The 25,522-nt window shown below is 38.0% G+C and overlaps 1 protein-coding gene across 1 annotated transcript in view; it reads right to left on the bottom strand.

Moving 5' to 3' along the window:
* The window catches only part of LOC150101467 (serine/threonine-protein kinase Genghis Khan-like), an 896,778-nt gene that overhangs the window by 558,021 nt on the left and 313,235 nt on the right, over window positions 1–25,522 (bottom strand). The window contains 1 exon segment of the mRNA XM_090400803.1: window positions 18,805–18,884. Within this exon segment, the coding sequence (XP_090256929.1) occupies window positions 18,805–18,884 (80 nt within the window).

The following is a 25,522-nucleotide window of genomic DNA, read 5'->3' as shown; positions in this document are numbered from 1 at the left end:
AAAAAGCACTCACAACTGACTCTGGCAACCTGTTCTAATCATTCACAACTCTCCAAGCAAAAAATCTAGTCCTCACACTGACTACACCTATATTCAACTTCCAGGAATGACCCTTGTTCTAGTCCTCTTTGGCCAAATGCTGAAACATTTCCCATGCATCTATCCTATAAAATCCTTTAAGCAGTTTCTATCATATCCCCTCTTTTTCTCCTATCAACCAACTTCTGCAATCCACACACCCTCAATCTATCCTCATAGGGCACATTCCACAAGCCACTCACCATCTTGGTCACTTGTCTCTGAATCCTCTCCAGTGCTCTTCCAACATCCCCAAGAAACCCAGGGGACCAGACTTGAGCACAGTAATCCAGATGTGGGCATATGAAGGCCTTAAAAAGAGGAATTACAACTTCTTTATTTCTACTTGTTAATGAGTTCTTTCATTAGCTTCATCTATTTCCTGGAGTACACTGAGCACCATCAATGTGATAAATGGCATGTAATCAATTTATCGGAAAGTGCATAACTTAACATTTTTCGACATTAAACTGACACCCAATAACTTTTGCCCATACTGACAATCTATTTAAATTGTGCTGAAAGCTCTCCACGTCACCTTGATTAACTATTACTCTACCTAATTTTGCATCACTGACAAAGAACTGAATATTTCCTTTATCATTCATGTACAAATTAAACAGGAATGGTCCCAGCACTGAACCTTGCTCACACCACCAGTCACTTGTTTTTGCCTCGATTCTGCCCCTTCATATACCTCTTTTTTGATATCTGTCTAGCACCCTCTTATCCACTTAACCAGTGTCATATCCTTCCCCCATTTGTTAATTTGCATAACAGGGTTCCATGTTTGGTATTATGTATTTAATTAATAGACTTCCATGTTTGGTATTATGTCAAAAGCCTTTGCAAACTCATCGTGTAGCCATTTATTATTAATAATAATTACTACTCTATTATAAAAAGTTAGTAAATTACTAAGGCATGACCGACCCTTCACAAAGCCATGTTGACCCTCATACAGTATCATATTTTTTTATCATATTTTTTACCCATTCTTGAATTCTCTTTTTTTTTGTAATTTTTCTAATACTTTTACCACTCCACCTAATATACTGTAGTCTGAGAACCTCCCTTATGCAAAGAAATAATTTTGCCATCTTTCCACTCCCCTGGAACTCTACCAGAGATGAGACTTAAATTAAACAGCTTAGTCAAAGACATTGCCAGTTCTCTTGCACATTCTTGCAAAACCCTAGCTGATATCCTATCTAATCCCACAGCTGTATTTACATTGAGATTCTGCAATATCGTAAGGACATCCAATTCATCCACCTCTGTTTCCACATTGGTGTCTGTCACATAGGTTGAAGAAGTAACCTCACTAGGAAAATATATGCTTGCAAAGTGATCAATCAGTAACTCAACTATTTTATCCGTTTCTGTCTCCTAGTGACCATCATCACTCATGATGGTTAATTTTCCACAGTCATTCTTCCTCTTACTTGCCACATAATGAAAGAACTCTTAGGGGTTTCCTTTGGCCTTCTCAGCTAAATTCTTCTTATAAGCATATTGGACAAAGAGCTGAAGTGCTACTACAGGTCCAATCATGCCACTACCTGCATTTGGAAATATTTCTGATGGATAAGAATAACATAAGTGTATTTAAAAGACATATTTCGGTGATTACACCACATTTTTTTATTATTCAGTTCTATAAAACACTGAAATAATAGTTCCCGACAAGTTTCGTAAATCGTAGGATTTACATCTTCAGGGGTAAATAGTATAATTTAAAGTTTAAACAAGAGAATTAATAAATACAAATCATAACTGTCTGGCAATTCATAAAACTCAAATAACAGAATGCATATATATAACGTTATTGACGTTGAACAATACTGGAAGATGTCACGTGTGCTTGTTCTCGTTTACAGTCCGAGCTCAGATTGAGGTAGATTTTTTATTAGAGCTGACCACACTTAATGGAGAATTAAACCTTAATTTTTATTGCATTGGGTTGGGTTTTTTAGCATATTAGCAGCTTCTTTAAATTTTCTTATATAACTGTTGTTTTCTATGTATGACATCGTCGTTTTTTGCCAGAGTACATCGTGTCCAGTGGAAGTGGTATGGAAAGCAAGACTCGTTTTTTGTTCTCTTTTGTATTGTACGTCTTTCTGGTGTTCAGCCATGCGTATTTCTCCAGATCTTCCTGTCTGTCCTACGTAGCAAATCCCGCAAGAGCAATGGATTTTGTAGACTCCTGGTTTTTTAAGAGGATGATGATGAGGTGGTTTTGGTGGATGTAGGAATCTTGAGATTTTCTCCATAGGAAGGAAGGCTACTTTTATGTTGTGTTTGTTCATTAATTTGGCTAGCTTGTCTGTAACATTTTTGATATAAGGAAGTGAGATTGCATTTTTGTAATCCTGTTTTATTGTGTTGTTAGCTGGAGGCATTTTAAGGATTCTCTTGATGGTTTTTGTTTCATATCCATTCTGCTGGAGGATTTGTGTTAAGTATTTTAGTTCTTCATTACATCTTTCTTGTGTGCTGGAGATATTGTATGCTCTGTCTCGAAGAGTTTTAATTAAGCTTATTTTTTGTGAAGGATGGTGGTGTGAGGTTGCATTTAGAAATCTTCCAGTGTTTGTAGGCTTCCTATATACTGAGAAGGAGCGTATACTTTCTTCATTATCTTCTAATAGAATATCCAGAAAAGGAAGTTTTTTATTTTTTTCTTGTTGTAAAGTGAATTTTATGGTGTTGTGCAAATTGTTGAGATAATCTTTGAAATTGATAAGTTCATCTGTTGTTCCACTGAATATGATGAAAATATCATCCACATAGCGTAGCCATATTTTTGGTTTTTTATGGTAATTCTTAAGAGCATTGTTTTCAAAATTTTCCATAAATAGGTTTGCTAATACCGGTGATAATGATGAACCCATGGCCAGCCCTTCTCTTTGTTCCCAGATTCTATCTTTATAGGTGAAAAAAGTATTGTTTATACAATGTTTAAAAAGATTCAAGATGTCCGGAGGGAAGAGGTCTTCTAGGAGATTCAAAATTTCTTGTCTTGGGACGTTTGTAAACAAGCTGATAATGTCGAGACTTGCTAAGATGTCTGTTGGACCAATATGTATATCTTTCACTTTTTCTATGAAATGTTTAATATTTTTTTTTTTTTTTATGAAGGAAGATGTTTTTCCTATATGTTGTGAGATCATGTTGGTGAGGTATTTCGCCAAGTTGGAAGTCGGTGAATCTCTTCCATCTACTATTGGTCTTAAAGGTATATCTGTCTTATGGATCTTTGGAACACCATATATTCTTGGTATCAAAGGATGTTTCGATTGTAAGCATTTTTTAAGTTCTTCCGTCCAGAGAGGCACTTTTTTATTAGATCATTTGTTTTTTTGTGTGTAGGCCAAGTCGGGTCTCTGTCTATGGGTTTGTAGGTGTTGGTATCTTCCAGGAGACTTTTCATTTTGTTATCATATTCTGTAGAATTTAAAACGACAGTTGCATTGCCTTTATCCGCTTTTATTATGACAATATTTTTGTCATCCTTTAAATTTTTAAGGCAAACGTATTCATTGTAAGGTAGGTTCCTACGAGGTAATCTGCTTTTTAATAGTAAAGCTGTACTTTCTATACGGATAAGATCTGCCGTGTTGTCCGGTAGATTTCTAATTCCTTTTTCTATTTGTGCTATGATATCAATTTTTGGAAGGAAACGTCGGGTTAAGGCGAAATTAAAACCCTTGAGTAAAAGATTATTCTCCTCTTTTGTTAGGACTCTCGAAGAAAGATTAATAACTACTTTTGAATGATCTAGTTGTTTTTTATGTATTTCTTTCTTCTGAAGGAGTACGTTGAACTTATTAATTAATGTATGTTTCTTCTGTTCTGAGATCGCTATTGCTTTGTTAAATGTAACGCTATCAATGTTGTTCCATAGGTAGGATGGAAGAGATGTGGCCAGTTCATTATGAAGAGAAAAAGTGTTATTACTAATTAATGCTAATTCAGCTCTAGTGACTGTAATTCTTTCTCTTAGAAAAGCTAGTTCCATTTTATGATAAATTCTGGAGGCCTTGTTTGTGTGGAATATGCATTTGATTTTGATGAATTTCGGGATGACTTCATTATCTCTGCATTGGATGAGGAAAATTAGATGATTAATGAAGTTGAGATGTTTAATGCATAGTTTCTCTAGTTGTATAACTTTATGCCAAAAGCACTCACCGTAAGTTTGCAATTGCAGGCGTAAACTTCTGTGGCTAATTGGTTCAAAAGACATATTTTGGTGATTACACCACATTTTTTTATTATTCAGTTCTATAAAACACTGAAATAATAGTTCCCGACAAGTTTCGTAAATCATAGGATTTACATCTTCAGGGGTAAATAGTATAACTTAAAGTTTAAACAAGAGAATTAATAAATACAAATCATAACTGTCTAGCTATTCATAAAACTCAAATAACAGAATGCATATATATAACGTTATTGACGTTGAACAATACTGGACGATGTCACGTGTGCTTGTTCTCGTTCATACAGTCCGAGCTCAGATTGAGGTAGATTTTTTATTAGAGCTGACCACACTTGATGGAGAATTAAACGCAATCTCGCTTCCTTATATCAAAAATGTTACAGACAAGCTAGCCAAATTAATGAACAAACATCCTTCCTATGGAGAAAATCTCAAGATTCCTAGATTTACCAAAACCACCTCATCATCCTCTTAAAAAACCAGGAGTCTACAAAATCCATTGCTCTTGCAGGATTTGCTATGTAGGACAGACAGGAAGATCTGGAGTAATACTTATGGCTGAACACCAAAAAGACGTACAATACAAAAGAGAACAAAAAACGGGTCTTGCTTTCCATACCACTTCCACTGGACACGATGTACTCTGGCAAAAAACGACGATGTCATACATAGAAAACAACAGTTATATAAGAAAATTTAAAGAAGCTGCTAATATGCTAAAAAACCCAACCCAATGCAATAAAAATCAAGGTTTAATTCTCCATCAAGTGTGGTCAGCTCTAATAAAAAATCTACCTCAATCTGAGCTCGGACTGTATGAACGAGAACAAGCACACACACGTGACATCGTCCAGTATTGTTCAACGTCAATAACGTTATATATATGCATTCTGTTATTTGAGTTTTATGAATAGCCAGACAGTTATGATTTGTATTTATTAATTCTCTTGTTTAAACTTTAAGTTATACTATTTACTCCTGAAGATGTAAATCCTACGATTTACGAAACTTGTTGGGAACTATTATTTCAGTGTTTTATAGAACTGAATAATAAAAAAATGTGGTGTAATCACCGAAATATGTCTTTTGAACCAATTAGCCACAGAAGTTTACGCCTGCAATAAGTGTATTTACTATTTTATCATCAAAATAACAATGTAATTTCTATCAGTATTGTAATGTTAAACTGCATATTTCAATGAATAACATATTTTTGATACTGGTAAGGAGCGGAACTTTGTGGAACCACTTTAAAGAATGGTTACTGATAGATGGCAGGTATGTATATATATATATATATATATATATGTATGTATATATATATATATATATATATATATATATATATATATATATATATATATATATATATATATATATATATATATATATATATACTGTGATGGTCCATCTAACTGATCTGTAATGTGTGTCCATCTACTGCAAGTGAAAAAAAAAAGCACGACATGATACATGCATTTCCCCGATTTTATTAAGGAAAATGTAGTATAATTATACTGAATATTTATAAGTATTATTATTATACAGATATCTCCATGGAGTCTGAAAAGTGATAGTGGGAGATCCATTATTCACACAATATATTGTGAAATATGTGGTTGCCAGATGTAGTGATGAGGCACTCGCAACCACATTTAGCAACCCATTCCATCCATTCACCACCTTCCAAGCAAAAATTCTAGTTCTAATACCATTATTAACTACACTCTTACACAACTTCCACTAGTGACCCCCTTGTTCTCTCCCTTCTTGCCATGTATTGAAAACAGTATTTAGTGTCAATCCTTTTAATTAATTTTTAATTAATAAATACAAACCTATAAAATTCCTTTAATAAGGGGTTTTATATGATTTATATTAATCTTATGGCTATTTAGCGTATTTTAGTTTAGGATTTTTAGGGCAATACTGAAGTTTAACATAGATAAATATATGAAGAATATAAGAGGGAAAATTTAGACATACCTTTGTAGGATGTTGCAGGCTGTCTTCTTATTCAACAGCATCCCAGCGTGTGGCGATATACATTCATCAGCTGTTTAGGGAAGGGAGTATGACTGAAAGGAAGGGGTTTTGGAAATGGTGGAGGTAGAGCAATGTGGGAAAATTATTGGTGAGGCAAGGAGGATGTGAATCTTTCTGAAAAACCCAGGTTTTTATATATATATTATTAAGGGTGGGCAGAGAATACTTTGGGAGGGGGTTGAAAATAGAAACAACTTTTTGGAGAAGGGGAAGAATATGGTGGGATAGGTTCAGAGGTGGGAGTAATGGGATGTGAGCTGTTTCAATAGTGCGTCATCTTCAGAGCTCGTGTTTATATTTATTTATAGGTAGTGGATCGAGTTCCAAAGGAATTGTAGGAAGGAAAGATTGTCTCACTTCATAAGGGAGATGATAGAACTCAAGCATCAAATTATAGGCCTATCTGTGTGTCAGATGTGGTTAAGGTGTTGGAGAAGCTGGTGAGAACTGGGATCTAGAATTGAGTTGAAAACAATGATATTATCTTTGATGGACAGCATGAGAGAGAGAGAGAGAGAGAGAGAGAGACACACACACACACACACACACACACACACACACACACACACACACACACACACACACACACACACACAGTAGTATACTTAGATTTTGCAAACGCTTTTCATAGATAGCACATGATAAGTTGATAGTCAAACTAGAGTGGAAGGGGTTGGATATTAGATTAGATTAGTGCATTGGATTATGGACTGGCTATCTGATAGGTATCAGCAAGTTGTGTATTGGGGAGCAATATCCCAGAAGAGGAAAGACGCTAGTGGTGTGCCTCAGGGGTCTGATTTAGGGCCACTGCTGTTTAACCTGTATGTTACGATGTTGGCAAAGATTTGGATGGGGATATTCAGCTGTTTGCAGATGATGTAAAGGTGGGACGAACCATGAAAAGAAGATGTTGTGGCCTTACAAGAAGACTTGAATAAATTAAGTGATTGGGCACGGGAATGGGGATGCGAATTCAATGTTGCAAAATGTAAAGTTTTAAAATTTGGAAAACAAAAATGGGATGCAGAATTTATGCTTAGTGAGGATATATTGTTGGAGGTGGAGGAAATAACAGATCTGGGGGTGATAGTGGATAAGGATCTGAAATTTAGGAAACACGTAGCTAAAATTGTGAAGACAACAAAAAGGCTTCTGGGAATGATGCGGAGGACACTGACTTGTAGAAGTAGGGAGATTCCTGTTCCATTGTATAAGGCTCTGATTTGGCCACACATGGCCTACTGTGCACAGATTTGGTCACCTGGTTTTCAAAAGGATGAAGAGGTGTTGAAGGTCCAGAGGCAACTGACTAAGGTGGTTTCTGATCTCTAGAATGTTGAATATGAGGAAAGGTTGAGAAGATGCAATTTACAGAGTCCAGTGGATAGGAGGAAGAAGGGCGATATGATAGAGACATAAAAGTTAGTAAGGAGTTGTTATAAGATCAATGTTGAAGAGGTTTTACAGAAAATGGTTAGAGATCAGGGGAGAACCAGAGGTCAATCCTGGAAGTTGTATAAGGAGGGTGCGAGCAGGGGAGTGAGAAGCAGGTTTTTTGCATGCAGAGTCGTGAATGATTGGAATGTCTTGCTTGAGAGGGTGGTGTCTGCAGAGAATTTGAGTGTGTTTAAAGTGTGGTATAATGAGCTGTGTGTATGACAAAAGAACCCCATTAGATGAGTCTTTGACTCCATGGGGTCTTAGGATATTAATAACTTAAATGCTTCTATCATGTCTTCTTTGTCACCTATTAGTTTCTGAAGCAGACTCTCCATCTATTCTCAAAGGGGTATTCCATAGACCAGCCACAATCTTTGTCACTCATCTCTAGATCCTCTCCACCACTCCATGGAGTACGAGAGTCCCAGATCTGTGTCCAGGTCCAGATGTGGCCTTATTAAGGCCTTACATAGGAATTAAGAAATAGAGCAATAACCTCTCTATACCTATTTGTTGGTGTGTTCTTCAACAACCGCATAATCTGGTTTTCTGTTTTGTTTACTTTTGCAATAATCCCCTCTAAACTTCAGCTCCCTGTCCACAATCCTCCCCAAGTCCTTGGCATGATCATTTTCCTACAGCTCAGTTCCATTAATATAGTATACAGCTTGCAATCTCTTCCCAAATTTCATCATCTTACACTTAACCATATTAAACTGCAGCTATTTACTTTTGCCCATCTTGCAAGTCTATTTAAGTCTGCATGCAAGATCTCGGCATCAGTTTCATTTACTATTACTCTTCCACTTTAGCATCATCAGCTAACAACTGAATATTTTTTGCCAAATCATTTCCTATATCATTGATATACACATTAAACAACAGAGGACCAAGTGTTGAGCCCTGTAGTACATCAATGGACACTTGCCTTCTCCTGGATCCAACTCTTTCATAAATCACTCTTTGATACCTGTCCATGAACTACCCATTAATACAAACCATCAGATTTGTACCTATCTCTTCTTCTTCTACAGCTTCTCCCACTTAAGTGGGGTCACTGTTTGTTATGAGTCTCCTCCACACCTTCCTGTCTTGGGCTGTCACCACATCCAAGTTCTTCATCTTCAAGTCCTCTTCTACCAGCTCCCTCCATCTCTTCTTTGGCCGCCCACGCTTCCACCTTCCTTGCATATCCATCTGCATGACCTTTCTTCCCACATATTCGTCCTCCCTCCTCATCACATGACCAAACCATCTCAATCTTGCCTCCTGTATTTTCGCTCCTAAGTTCGTAACTTTCACTGTTCCCCTGACATAGTCATTTTTCAGATGATCCTTTCTGGTCACACCGCACATCCACCTAAGCATTCTCATCTCTGCTACTTCCATCCTGCTGATGTTATTTTTCCTCAGGGCCACAGTTTCTATAGCATATGTCATAGCTGGCCTCAATACTGTCCTATAAATTTTGCCTTTCAGATTGATCGGCACCCTCTTATCGCATAACACTCCAGCCATCTCCCTCCAGTTCCTCCAACCCGCTTGTATCCTGCATCCCACTTCCTTCTCAGCTCCTCCATCTTCTTCCACTGTTGAACCTAAGTATCTAAAGTCTCTCACCTTCCTGATGACATTTCCTTCAAGCTCCAGATCTGTCTCCTGGCCACCGCCCACTGTGCAATACATATACTCTGTCTTACTTCTGCTCAGTCTCATACCTCTCTCTTCCAGTACTTTTCTCCATCTTTCCAGTTTAGTTTCCGCTTCTTCTCTTGAATCTACACACAGCAAGATGTCATCTGTATACAACATTGTCCAAGGTGCATCTTCTCTCACCTCCTCTGTTACCACCTCCATCACAATATTAAACAGAAACGGACTTAATGCTGACCCTTGATGTAAGCCAACTGTTACTTGAAAACTTTCTGTCTGTCCCAAACAGGTCCGAACACTTGTCTTCACATTTCTGTTTTGTTTACTTTTGCCGCACCAACCTGACATATTTCTCCGGCACCTTCTTCTCACTCAGACACCTCCAGACTTCTTGCCTTGGCACTCTATCGTATGCTTTCTCCAGATCAATAAATACCAGATGTAGCTCCCTTTGTTTCTCTCGATATTTTTCCATCATCTGTCGTAACCCAAAGATAGCATCTGTTGATGATCTACCAGGCATGAAGCCAAATTGTTCCTTTGCAATCTCCACCTCCTCCCTCAATCTACCATCAAGAACCCTTTCTAGGATCTTCATTGTGTGGGACATCAACTTTATTCCTCTGTAATTTTTACAGTCTTGTGCATCCCCTTTACCCTTGTAGATGGGAACAAGAGTACTCTCCCTCCATTCCTCGGGTATATTTTCCTGTTGGCAAACTTTCATGAACAGGTCCTACAGCAGGTCAATTCCCTCTTCCCCCAGTGCCTTCCATGCCTCCACTGGAATTCTGTCGGGGCCCACCGCTTTTCCATTCCTCATCCTCTTCATGGCCTCCGTCACTTCCATTCTACTGATGTTCTGCACCATCCCCTCAGAAGGCTGCCCATCTCCTCTGTGAGTCCTTGCATTTTCCTCATACAAAAGTCCCTCAAAGTATATTTTCCATCTGTTTCTTATGTCCACATCCCTCCATAATACTTTTCCTTCAGCATCTTTGATCTGCCTCACATGTAAGATGTCCTTAGCTGCTTTATTTCTACATTTCGCTAGTTGGCAAATTTTTCTCTGTCCTTCCTTTGTTTCTAATTGATCATACAGATCTTGATATGCCATGGCCTTTGCCTGTGCCACACCTCTCTGTCCTCTTCCACTCTTGACTCATCCCACTTCTGCTTTGCCTTCCTCTTAGCTGTCACTGCCACTTGTACATCATTATTCCACTACCAACCCTCCTTCTGCTCTCTAATCTTTCCAGATGTCTCACCAAGCACCTCGATTGCACAGCTCAGGATTACTTTTGAATTATGTTTCCACCAATCTTGTACACTTTCCAGTCCATCCGAAATCCTCTCTAACACTCTCTCCCTAAAATGATTCCTCACACTCTCCTTTTTTAAGCGAAACCACTTAATTGTCTTCATCCCATGGCAACCAGAAGTTCTTATCTTCGATCTTATTTTAAAGTATGCGCACAGCAGTCGGTGTTGTTGTGCTACTTGATCTGTTGGAATTACTTTACAATTTGTCACAACCTTAAGATGTTTTCTTCTAGTCAAAATGTAGTCAATTTGTGAGCTGTTGTTACCACTTCTAAATGTTATTAAATGTTCTTCCTTCTTGAAGAAAAACGAGTTCACAATTGCCAGATCAAATGCTACTGCAAAGTCCACAACCCTCTCTCCTTCCTGGTTCATCATTCCCACTCCATGGCCACCATGCACCCTTTCACAGTCTCTATTCTGTCTTCCTATGTGCCCGTTCAAGTCTCCTCTGACAATCACCATCTCATTTTCTTCCAATTCCCTCATTTCTTCATCTAACACGTTCCAGAACTCATCTTTTTCCTCTGCTGTACAACCAACTTGCGGGGCATATACACATAATACGACCACCCGCTCTTCTCCAAGACCCAATTTCATTCGCATGATCCTGTCATTCCTTCTACCCACGTCCAGTACTTCACCCTTCATTCTGCCACACACCACAATTCCTACACCATTTCTTCCCTCGTTATTCGCTCCAGAGTAGAACAATTTATATCCATCTCCCAGTTCCTTTGCCTTTCCCCCTTTCCACCTTGTCTCCTGCACGCATAAAATGTCCAACTTCCTCTTCCTCATCATGTCTGCCACCTCTCTTCCCCTTCCAGTCATGCTTCCAACATTCAGTGTTCCCACTCGCAACATCCTCTCCACCTGCTGGGCTCGCTTCTTTAACCGCACCCGCCCTTGATGCGGTAGCCCTTGTCCACTTCTCACAGCTGTAGGGCGATGTGGCTGCGCGTCGCTTAAGGGATACGCCCTAGCCCTTATATCATTTTCTCTTCGACTCATAATCATAGTTTGAGTTGGCACTGAAGTTTTCCGACCGGATGCCCTTCCTGACATCAACCCTCGCACCTATATAGATTCGTACCTATCTCTATTTGCCCCAATTTATGCAATAGAGTCTATGTTGTCAAATGCTTTTGCAAAGTCTAGCAATAACACTGAGTAACCATTTCCCTTTCAACTCCATTATCACTGTATTATAAAAAGTAAGCAAATTACTAAGGCAATACCTACCTTTCACAAAACCATGTAGTCCATTTTAGAGTATCATAATCCATAAATTATATATTTAGTTTAATCCTTTATCCAAGTGTAAGCAAACAAAGTTTGCACCAGAAGTATCTTCAGGACTGGGGCAACTTGTGGCAAAGGTGGATCAAGCTTCACATCACTTGCCTTAGTATCCCTTAATGCAAAGCACATCTCCTTTCGGACATGTATAATGCAATGCATTATGGGAAGGATTACTACCCAGACTGGTTTCGACCTTTACTGAGGTCTCTTCAGTGGAAGCCAGACCCAGGGGTGATACCAAAATTGAAGCAATGCAGAATTCATATTTACCAACGAGTTTGTCAAAAGGTGTCACACCTTATTAATAAACTACTCTGGATTAGAGACTGATGTTGGAAGTTTTTTTTCACTTGGTTAGACTTATTTTTCAAAGAATGCTCCATTCTAGAAGAGCCAAACAGATCTATTGGAAAATGTCTTTAGCATTATTAAACATGTTTAATTATGACTATTATTGCCTGTTACTGAATAGATGTTGAAAGTTTTTTCACTTGGTTCTACCATAAATTAAAGATGCCAAGAAATTATATTCTTGGTTTCACCCTTTATCTAAGTGTAAACAAACAAAGTTTGTACATGAAGTCACTTCAAGACTGAACTACTTGTATATAGAGGCTAATGACTTCACATCAAATGCCTAAGTATTCCATAATGCAATGCAGATATCCTCAAGGACATGTATAATGCTATGCCTTATGAGAAGAGTCACTACCTAGACTGGTATCGACCTTTATTGAAATCTCATCAGATGAAACCAAGAATATAACTTCTTGGCATCTTTAATTTATAGTATAATCAAGTGAAAAACTTTCAGCATCTATCTCTTATCCAGAGTATTTTAGTAATAAGGTGTGACACCTTTTGACTACTTGTATATGGAAATATGACTTTCTGCATTCATCACTGGTGTCAATTCTGGATCTAGCTCCCACTGATAAGACATCAGTAAAGGTTAAAACCGGTCTGGATAGTGGTCCTTCCCATAATGCATTGCAATATGGGAAGGACAACATATATATACATGTCTGCAAGGATGTGTGCTTTGCATTATGGGATATTAAGGCAATTGATGTGAAATCATTAGTCTCTACATACAAGTAGCCCAGTTGTGAAGTGAATTCATGCACAAACTTTGCTTGCTTACAATTGGATAAAGGATGAAACCAAGAATATAATTTCTTGGCATCTTTAACACATTCGCTGTGAACTACAAGTATACTCGTAATTGATATATGAGCCTCACAAGCCAACTACGAATATACTCTTATGTCGATTACTGACCTCCTATGCCAAGCACGAATTAGCCAGTAGTATAAGCACATTAATTTTGACCCTTTACTTGTGAATAAAGCAGAGAGCACGTCTGGGGACTTGGTAGAAGGAAAATAATTTCAGCAAAAGTATAGTATATTATAAGAGGTATTGTTGTGTAAACTGTGTATTTATTAATGCAAATAAAACAATTTTTTGAAGTTTTTTCAACATATACATATATTTATATACAATATATCATCATCTGAGTCATCGCTAGAGTCGTCTGTAGGATTATAATCATCTTCGGAATCGTAACCAAATAATTCATTCCATTCATCAATGCTCATATTAGCGTGAGCTTCTAATTCTTCATCAGTAAGCTTTCTTTTACTGGCCATGGCGTAAATGAAGGTTTTTTTTAGATGATTGTAAGATTAGACGCAATAAACCTTACTGTACTGAATGCTGAACGTCACTGGCTCTGAACTCAAGTTACATAGCCGTCAGCACATGTAAACACAGGCATGTGTGTGTGTGGGGGGGGGATACCAGATTACTCATAGTTGGCATATGAAACAAAATTCTGTCTGATAAGCCAGCTACGAGATAACTCCTGCTGACCTTGTAGAAGTAAGAGTGCTTGGCGTGTAGTAACAAACTATGCCTGAGGAGCGTGGCAGCGAACGTGTTAATTTATATTATTACTTGATACTGATTTGCAGAAGGGAGAAGAGAAAGAGTTGACTGTTTTGGCAGGCACAAATGATTTGAAAGGGGAGAAGTATGTAATGAGAGGGGGGATATGAAAAAGTTGTTGAAAGAAGCAGAAATGAAGAGCAAGACAGTAAAGATTGCAAGTCTGCTGCCTTGGTATGATAGGACAGAATTAAGAAAAAGGACCATGGTTGCTAATAATTCAATGAGAAGATTGTGCAGGAGGGATGCTGTGTGGAGTTTATATATATATATATATATATATATATATATATGGAGTGAATTTGATGTATATGCCTGATGGACTGCATTTGAGTTGTTTTGAAGTTATATGTTTGGAGAAAGTGTTGTTCAGTGAGAGTTTGGAAGTGCACAATCAGGCAAAGTAAATATTAGCAGGATGCAATCAAGCATGTGTCTGGCCATCCCTGGGACAAATAACTTTTAATCAAATAGCCTTTTTGAATCTACTAATTCTTTATCAGTTGGATGTTAGCCAATTTTCAGTTTTTCAGAAGGTGACTCATACAGGCTGTTATATCCATGCTGAATCATACTATCACTGTAGTTCAAAAAACTGGACCTTATTATGCCATGCTCATTTTTTGTGTTCTTTGGAAGAATTCTACAGAAGGAATCATAACACATTAAATCAACTTTCTTATTAAATAGTTTTAGTGATGCCTTCATTAAAAAAAAAAAAGTGTTTAGCAGTAGGATAGCTGCCTCTTCTACTGAAGAGTAAATAAGTCATATTCCTCTCATCTTAATCAAAAAACTTAACCATATTATGTGATGCCCATATGTTTTGTACTTCAGATAAACTTCTACAGAATTATAACAAAATAACTGAAGTCAATTTTCTTATCAGAATTTTAGTCTTCATCAAAAAGTATTTTTTATTCCTCTCATTTATGTGTAAGGAACTTCTGAATGTATAACAAAAATTTTAAACCCACTAAGCATTTTTGTTGCTTTTCATCCTGCCAAAAAATTCCCACTTTTTGCACATCCATCAACTTCTTCCTCTTGGCACTTTGGGTGTTTACCAGATTTTTTACTCTGGTGGCTTACTATATTATGGACAAACTGGAAGATCTGATCGTATTCATTATGAAGAACATAAGTCATATATCAAATATCATGAGCCTGAACTTGCTGACCATACCATCTCCACCAACCACAGATTTCACCATAATAATAAAACAGTTCTTCATAAAAGCCTATTTCTTATAGAAAGTCATTATAAAGAAAGTTGCGAAACATTGCTCTATTGTCCTAAATTAAATAATTCTGATGCTCTACGTTTATCTTTTTTATGGGAGGTAGTACTTTTCAACTCAACTGATCTTTCCTAATTATTCTTTTTAAGGAAAATATTGATCATTTCTGTTGTCTTTCTACCAGCTACTAAAGTGGCATTTTTTATAATTTTCTTAACTGCTGTTTCGTTTTGTACTGAAGATGCTGATGAAATGTAGGTGAATGTTTTCAAATAAACATAATTTTCGATTTTTTTATTTATTCTTATATTTGGAATTCAGTATTTATCACTTCATTAGTTCATACACAAATGCTGACAGTTGCCTGATAAGATTAGACAATGACAGTGCTATAATGTTTATTTGAATAGCTGATTTATATATGGTGAAGTGACTGAACTTCACCATATATAAATTACCTTTCATTTAGTTGTTGCCTGAAATGATGCATCATAGTACTAAGAGTTATACATTATAATTAAGCATTATACTTACAAATATACATTGTAAATATATGACAAGCTAAGGAGTCAGCTTTCAGCAGTGCCACTGTATAAGAATTTGGAGAGGAGATATCCAGTGGTGTATGGGAGGTGGCCAAGGTGTGTTTTAAGAAAGCTGTATCAGAATGTATACCCAGAGTTAGAAGGATAAATCAGGTAAGAGTTAGATAGATGAATAGCTTCATTAAGCATGAGCTGCACACAAAGAAAAGGTTGTCGAGGGATTATAAAGAAAATGGTGATCAGTATGCCTGTGAACACTATAAGGCACAGACAAGAAGAGTGACCTGTACAGTAAAGGCCAAAGCTATTTATGGGAGAAAGCTAGCTGATGAGGCCAAAAGAAATCCCAAAGATTTTTTTTTTTTTGGTATGTGGCAAGTAAAAGGAGGAAGAACCAAACCAAATAGTTGAATTACTGAGTGAGCATTTTGTAGTATGTACCATCCAGGTGGTGACGTTTCAATGTAAGATGTAACATTGACTGACAGGAGAATGGAGATGCTTAAAATATTGTAGAACCTCAATACATATACAGCCATGCAATTAGATGTCATATTGGCCTGTGCATTACAAGAATATGAAAGGGAATTATCAACTCCTCTGACCAACCTGTTTCATTTAAGCCTCATGGATTATCATGACTTAGTATCCCTTAATGTAAAGCACGTCTCCTTGCAGACACGTATAATGCTATGCATTATGGGAAGGGTCACTACCCCAGACCGGTTTCAAACTTTATTGAGATCTCTTCGGTGGGAGCTAGACCAAGTTTTATCCACTTCGTTAGACTATAAATTAATCGGTTGCTTCTTCTGGGTTAGATGAGTATACATATATCAGCTTAAAACAAATGAGCTTAGATTACGAATCAATACATAACTGAAAAATGAAAAATACCAAATTCATAGGAACCGTTACACAATACAAATACATGGATGGAGCGTGAATGCCAGCACTTGGTCAGTCATGGTAAAGCAGATGCATCCATAGATGCATCCTTTGTGATATCTGGAAATGCAGAGACATGATAAAAATAAAGATATTAATTAATATCTTTATTTCAATCACGTCTCTGCTTAAAAAAAATTCCCTTTAATACTTAGATATAACATCACGTGGCTTGTTTTATTTTTAAATGATCTATTGTTAGTATTCCACTTTGTATTTTTTTAAAACTGTTCTTGTAGTGCCACTGAAGATGGTCTGCTATTTCCAGACTGAAATATTTGGTTAATTAAATATCTTTCTTGTGTTTACGTGCTTATATTATTCAATCTTGCACATCTTCTAAAAGCAGACATTAGAAATACAGATACATACATCAAAAATACACACCTTTGTTGAAAAGCTAAGAAAAATCTTCATATCAAGAACAGACATTCTAGCAAGTTTAAATGTTGTGTCTTTATTTACAAATGTCGTGGTGAATGAAGTTATGACTCTCATTGAAAATCTGTTTCCCTCAAGACATCTCCCAACTTTATAAACATTGTCTCAACTCAAATTTCTTCAGGTGGAATGAAAAAATCTACAAACAACTTTCAGGCCTTGCCTTGGGAAGTCTATCTCCTCCATATGCAGACTTATTCATAGAAAAGTTTGAAAATGACATCTTATTACTCACAGATCCTAAACCATCAGTGTGGTGGAAACATATTGAAGACATATTTATAATATGGAAACACAGTGTGGCAGAGCTATATGATTTTCTAACATCGATAAACTCATTTCACCATAAAATCAAGTTCACCTTAGAACTTGGAAATAAAGGGAAATTAACTTTTCTGGACATATTAATTACAACAAATGGATGAAAGCATTTATATTAATGTGTACCACAAGCCGACCCCACAAAGGTCATTAACTGCATTTTGCCTCATTACACCATATTTCACAGAAATTAAGCATTATACATATGCTGAAGAACAGGGTGATCCCTATTATAAGAGATGAAAGAATATTAACAGAAAAATTAAAATATTAACCAACAATGGATATCTGAAAAGAATAACAAAAAGAATGCTATTCTCCAACCCCTCTCCACAGCAAATCCAGGACAATCATTACAGGACTTCAATTTCCATTTCTTTTGTTGGCATACTTTCACAAAAAATTGCCATCCTCCTATGGTCTCACGACATTCGGGGCCTTCAAACCGATTAGGACAGTACGGAATATGTTATGTTCACCTAAAGACCAGAATGCTCTCAATAAACACCCTGAAGTTTACAACATTGCTTGTTCTTGTGGCCTGAAATACATCGGACAAATTTGAAGAAGTCCAGAAATAAGACAAAAAGAGCACATTGGAGACGTAAACAACAAGAGAGAGGACAGTTCTGGTTTAGCATTCAATTTTTCCAACACTCACCATAACAGTGAATGGGATAAAAGTACTATGCCATACATAAAAGATGACTACAGCTCCAGCAACATAAAAAAAGCTGCAGTAGTAATCCTGAATAGAAACCAAGGGATAATCCTTTGTGATATCTGGAAATCACTCATATGATCTCTCCACACATCAAAGTTTAATTTCGCAGCTAACTATAGGACACACCTGCTTAACAATGACTGACTAAGTGCTAGCTTCCACACTCCACGTATTTGTATTGTGCAATGGAATTAGATATTTTTCATTTTTCAGTTATGTATTGATTCGTAATCTAAGCTCGTTTGTTTTAAGCTAATATATGTATATTCATCTAACCCAGAAGAAGCCACCAGTTAACATGGCAAAACTATTCGGTTACTAGTTGAATCAAATTTCGACCAATAAAAATCCAATTTCAGTTATCTCATTTAAGTTCTATTCACTGTTAAATATAGGCTAATCTGATGAACTAGTTGCTCAAGGATATAAATTACATCCTTAAAATATTATACTTAAGCAAGATTAATTATCTACATTTGATTTACTTTAAATACTAGACTAAAGAAACAAACGAACAAACAAACAATATATATATATATATATATATAAAACTCTTACCTCCCTGATGTAAATGTGAAACCAACGAAAGGTAAATGAAGACCAGAAAACACTGAATTTGCACTTGGTGCAATTGAATCCTATATAAATAGTTAAAATATTCTAAATCAAAGTGTGAAATTCATATAATACTGTTACTTACACCATAAGTTATGCATATTTCTTTTGTTACCAGAATATACTATTTTTTAAAGTTCATTCCAATTCATATTAAAATTTAGCACTAAATCTTTGAATATGAAAAAATGGTCATGTTGAGAAGCAACTTGTCTCCTATTACTCACAAACATAATTCAATTATTTCACAACCACCTTCTCTCCCCCCCCCCCCGCTTCCACACACACACACACTAAATGTTACCTGACACCAGATTTTATATCTACATCAATTGTTTACATTTCATAAACAATTATAAAGTTACCAAATCAATACTGTACAAACGAGTCCTTAAAAAAAGATTTAGAAGTGTATATAATTACAATGAAATCATAACTGAAATAATGTTAAGAAATTCATTATATAATTAAACTAGTAGACTACCCAGCACTGGTAGGTCTTTAGCTGTCTGTTCTTGAAGAATAAATGCATTTTTCTCACTTCCTCCCTCAAATTCCAAAACAGAATATCTAAACTAATTTTTTACTATAATAGTCAATCTTGGTAAGAGTTTTAAGTGTGTATTATTATTATTATTATTATTGTTCTGGGAAACTCCAAGGAGTCAACAGACTCATCAAGGGAGGCCCTAACATCATGTCTGGAACAACTATTCAACATTCACACAGTATCTATCATATCTTGCCTTGAACTCATTCACGGTCGTAGCACCCACAACAGACTCTGGAAGCTTATTCCACTCATTCACCACTCTCCAAGTAAAAAACCTAGCTCTAACACCCTTGTCAACCACGCTCTTGCCCAGCTTCCATGCATGGCCCCTAGTCCTCCCACCACCAATCATTTTCAAAAATATCTTCCGGATCAATCTTATAAAAACCCTTCAGTAATTTGAATGTCTCAATCATATCACCCCTCCTTTGCCTATCGTCCAATTTATGCAACCCACAAATCCTCACCCTATTCTCATAAGGTTCATTCCACAGACCTGCTATCATCTTGGTCACTCGTCTCTGGACCCTCTCCACTTCCTCCCCATCACGAAGAAACCTTGGTGCCCATAACTGGGTACAGAAGTCCAGATGGGGTCTTATCAGGGCTCGATACAGAGGAACAACAACTTGCTTCTCTCTGCATGTTAAAGAATTTTTCATAAGCCAAGTGATTTGGTGAGCTGTTTTAGTTACTTTTGCAATGTGTCCCCTAAACTTCAACTCCCTATCCACCAGCACTCCCAAATCCCTGGCCTCATCAATCTCCTGGAGTACGGTTCCACCTATGCGATATACTGCTGCTATTCTTTTCACCCCAAAGTGCATAACCTTACACTTTGCCACATTAAACTGACATCCATTTTTCCTAGCCCAGTCCTCCAAACTATCCAAATAATCCAGTAAAATTTTGACATCCTGTGCACTCACAATTGCTCTACCCAACTTTGCATCATCAGCAAACAAGTGAACACTTCCTCTCAAATCCTTTCCAATATCATTGATGAACAAATTGAAAAGCAGTGGTCCAAGAACAGAGCCCTGCGGCACTCCACTAGTCACAAGACGTCTTTTTGACTCCACTCCTGAATAAACCACTCTCTGGTATCTCTCCTTCAACCAACCTCCTATCCATCTTACCAACCCTATATCTATCCCCATCTGCACCAGTTTACTGATTAGGGTTCCATGTGGTATCCTGTCAAAGGCCTTGACAAGGTCCAGTAGTATCACTGTAAACCCATTACCCCTATCCAGTTCAGCCGTCACTGTGTTATAAAACGTGAGCAAGTTACTGAGGCATGATCTACCCTTCACAAAAACATGTTGTCCCCCATACAATATCCCATTTTCATCTATCCAATCCTGTATTCTTTTCTTGACTAATTTCTCTAAGACCTTGACAATGATTCCTGATATGCTAATCGGTCGGTAATTTACAACAGCAGTCTTGGAACCACCTTTATGCAGTGGAACTATTTTCCCCTCCTTCCACCCGCTCGGGACTAGCCCAGAACCGAGACTCAAATTAAACAAAATGGTTAAGGGTACTGACAATTCTTTAGCTGCTTCTCGTACTACACGAGCTGGTATACCATCCGATCCCACAGATGTATTGACATTGAGGTTATGCAATAGACTACTCACCTCCACTTCATTCACCACAATTTCCGTATAATCTACTGGTTTATTCGTTTCTGCAATGTCACCACCTGGATGATATATTCTTGCAAAGTGCTCGCTCAGTAATTCAACTATATCAACTGATTCGGTTATCTCCCTACCATCGGCATTCTTTAAAATCATTCTGCCATGTACATTTTTCCTTTTACTTGCTACATATCTAAAAAACTGTTTAGGATTCTCTTTAGCCTGCATGGCCAATGTTCTTTCGTAATCCTTTTTTGCTTTTTTTACCACACTCGTCACCCTTCTGGCCTGCGCTTTATACCGTTCATGTGCCTGCCGGTCACCTTTCTCCTTAAATTCCCTCCATAGTTGTTTCTTTTTTTGCAGCTCAAGCTTAATGGTGTTATTCATCCATTTAACCCCTACTTGATTTATTATTCGGACTCTAGGTATACAGTCAGCCATTGCTTCATGCAAGCACTTCTTAACTACCTCCCATGCGCTATCAACTTCTAGTCCCTGCAGTTGTACATGCCATGGCACTGAGCCAATCAAACTCCTAAGCTTGTCATATTTTCCAGCCAGATAATTCCACATGTACCCTGTGTCTTAATTGAAAATTCTAAACCTTTAGCCACCTCCCAAGTTAAGACCCTATGATCACTTTCACTGATTGGTGGCAATGTGGTCATATTTGTTACAGCCAAATCCTCAGATGTAATTATAGGTCAAGCACTCTCTGACCCCTAGTATTTTCCATTACATGCTGTCGCAGATAGTTATTATTATTATTATTATTATTATTATTACGGGCAACTCCAGGGAGTCATTTGACTCATCGAGGGAGGCCCCAAATCATTTTCATCACAACTATTCGACATTCATACAGTATCTATCATACCTCGCCTTAAACTCATTCACTGTCACAGCATCCACCACAGACTCAGGGAGCGCATTCCACTCATTCACTACTCTAAAAGTAAAGAACCCAGCTCTAACACCTTTACTAACCACCCTTTTGCCCAGTTTCCATGGATGTCCCCTAGTCCTCCCACAACCAGCCCTGTTCTCAAAAATATCTTCTGAATTAATTTTATAGAAACCCTTCAGTAATTTGAATGTCTCAATCATATCTCCCCTCCTCCGCCTATCAACCAATTTCTGCAACCCACAAATCCTCAACCTGTTCTCATACGGTTCATTCCACAGACCTGCTATCATCTTGGTCACTCGCCTCTGGATCCTCTCCACCTCCTCCGCATCAAGAAGAAACCTAGGTGACCAAATCTGAGCACAGTAGTCGAGATGAGGTCTTATCAAGGCTCGATACAGAGGAACAATAACCTGCTTGTCTCTGCTTGTCAACGTATTCTTCAGCAACCAAGTGATTTGATGAGCTGATTTGGCCACTTTTGCAATGTGTCCCCTAAATTTCAATTCCTTATCCACCAACACTCCTAAATCTCGTGCCTCATCAATTTCCTGGAGCACGGTTCCACCAATGCAGTAAACTGCCTCCCATCTTTTCACCCCAAAATGCATAACCTTACATTTTGCCACATTAAATTGACATCCATTCTCCCTAGCCCAGACCTCCAATCTATCCAAATCATCCTGCAAAATTTTGACGTCATCTGCATTCACTATTGCCCTACCCAACTTCGCATCATCCGCAAACAAATGAACTGTTCCTCTCAGATCCTTTCCTATATCATTTATGAACAAATTAAACAGCAGTGGTCCAAGAACAGATCCTTGTGGTACACCACTAGTCACAGGCCGTCTTGTGGACTCTACTCCTGAGTAAACCACTCTCTGATATCTCTCCGTCAACCACCCTCCTATCCATCTCACCAACCCTATGTCCATTCCCATATGCTGCAATTTACTGATTAGAATTCCATGTGGTATCCTGTCAAAGGCCTTAGCAAGGTCCAGCAGAATCACTGTAAACCCATTACCCTTATCCAGTTCAGCCGTCACTGTGTTATAATACGTGAGCAAGTTACTGAGGCATGACCTACCCTTCACAAAACCATGCTGTCCCCGATACAGTATCCCATTTTCTTCTATCCAATCTTGTATTTTCCTCTCGACTATTTTCTCTAAGACCTCGATAATGATTCCTGTTATGCTGATTGGCCGGTAATTTTCAACAGCAGCCTTGGAACCACCTTTGTGCAGTGGAACTATTTTCCCCTCTTTCCACCCCCTTGGGACTGACCCAGTCCTGAGGCTCAAATTAAACAAAATGGTCAAGGGCACTGACAATTCTTTGGCCGCTTCACGTACGACACGAGCTGGTATACCATCCAATCCCACAGATGTATTGACATTGAGGTTCTGTAATAGACTAGTTACCTCTACCTCATTCATCACAATTCCAGTATAAGCTGTTGGTTCCTCCATTTCCGCAAAGCCACCACCTGGATGATATACTCTTGCAAAGTGCTCGCTCAGTAATTCCACAACATCGACTGATTCAGTTACCTCCCTACCCTCAGCATTTTTTAAGATCATTCTACCATGAGCATTTTTTCTTTTACTTGCAACATATTGAAAAAACTGTTTGGGATTCTCTTTAGCCTGCATGGCCAATTTCCTTTCGTAATCTGCTTTTGCTTTTCTTACCACCCTTGTTACCATCCTGGCCTGAGCTTTATACTGTTCATGCACCTGATGGTCACCCTTCTCCTTAAATTCCCTCCACAATTGTTTCTTTTTTTGCAGCTCAAGCTTAATAGTGTTATTCATCCATTTAACCCGTACCTGATTTATTATTCGGACTCTTGGTATACAGTCAACCATTGCCTCCTGCAAACAGTTCTTAACCACCTCCCATGCACCATCAACATCCAGCCCTTGCAGTTTTACATGCCATGGCATTGAGCCAAGCACACACCTAAGCTTGTCATACTTACCAGCCCGGTAATTCCACATATACCCTGTCTTAATTGTAAATTCGACTCCTTTAGCCACCTCCCAAGTCATGACCTTATGGTCACTCTCACCAATTGGTGGCAACATGGTCATGTTCGTTACAGCTACATTCTCAGTTGCAATTACTAGGTCCAGCACTCTCTGCCCCCTGGTATTTTCCAATACATGTTGCCGTAGATAGTTGTCCCTTAATAACTGCATAAAATCCAATTCCTTCCTCCCATGTGCCCTCTCCTCTTTCCAGTCATAATTGAAATCACCCATAATAAATACCCTCCTTCCATTCATTTCTTCTATTTGCTTATGCATACTATTCCCACCATCCGCTCCATCACCCGGTCTATAGCAGCACCCAATTGTATATTTTGTTCTGCTAGATTGTATCTCACACCAAACAGCCTCAAATGTGCTTTTTTCCCCATCCTGCAGTTCAACTTCTATACTCCTTGGCTGAAGCTCATCAGCTATCATCAATAACACTCCTCCCCCCTTTTTATTCACCCTGTCACTCCTGAACACGCTATACCCATCGCATTCAATCCCACTAGCTTTATCATCTTCTGTCAGCCATGTTTCACTAATACCGACAACCTGTGGCCTGGAAGTGCCAACCATGGCCAAAAACTCTTCCTTCTTGTTCCTAATACTCCTGGCATTAGTGTACATGAATCGCAGAAGCCCATTTGTCCCATCCCTACTTTGATTCCTTATACTAATTATCCCATTCTGATTTGTTGTCCGTCGTACTCGCCCGGGCATAATATACTCATTCATACACTTAACTGCCCCCCCCCTAAAGTCTGCATATCTACTCCCCCCCCTCTTAATAAATCTAGTTTCCCTGAGTCTGTACATCCACTTCCACATCATTCATCAACACTCTTTCAAGTCTCCGTACACCAACTCCATTCAAATGTAACCCATCCATCTTATATAAGTCCTTTCGCCCATCGAACTCATTCCACACATCCACAAATTCCACACCACTCTCCATGCATAACCCACGCATAAAGTCATTGGCAATTATGGCCCTCCTTCTAAACACTTCGCTGTCATACCGCGGTAAGATACTCACCATCCTAACTCTCTCACTCTTCTCTTTTGCTATCTCAAACAACTCCCTCACATCCTCTATCATTTCCATTTTGTCCTCTTTCAAATCATTCGTTCCTGCCACTATTATCATCTCTTTCACCTTCTGTTTTTGCAGTCGAATAGATTCGCTGACGTCCTTTATGTTCGCACCCGGCTGGTACGACTTCGTTAAACTCTCAATTATTACGCCTCTTAATAGCGAATCCCCATACAGCACTCGCTCCTTCATTTTATTGACGTTTACGTACAATCTATTATTTGCCGTCACCGACTTCCGCGGTTATTTGTCGGTACGTTCAACACACATTTTTGCATACGCTCCAGTTGTCGTTTGGCTCTGTGTATCGCGCCATTTAAACGGGCAATTTCGCTACTCGCATTTATCTCACCATTTTCATTATCGATCAAATCATCCATTCCTTCGGTGTTTCTACCTTCATTTACA

This window comes from Typopeltis vanoorti, chromosome 11 (assembly GCF_054136105.1).
Source record: "Typopeltis vanoorti isolate ZY-2024b chromosome 11, IOZ_Tvanoo_1.0, whole genome shotgun sequence".
NCBI classification, from domain to species: Eukaryota; Metazoa; Arthropoda; class Arachnida; order Uropygi; family Thelyphonidae; genus Typopeltis; species Typopeltis vanoorti.
Note: the sequence above shows the minus strand (reverse complement) of the source record. Positions and strands in the feature narration are given on the sequence as shown.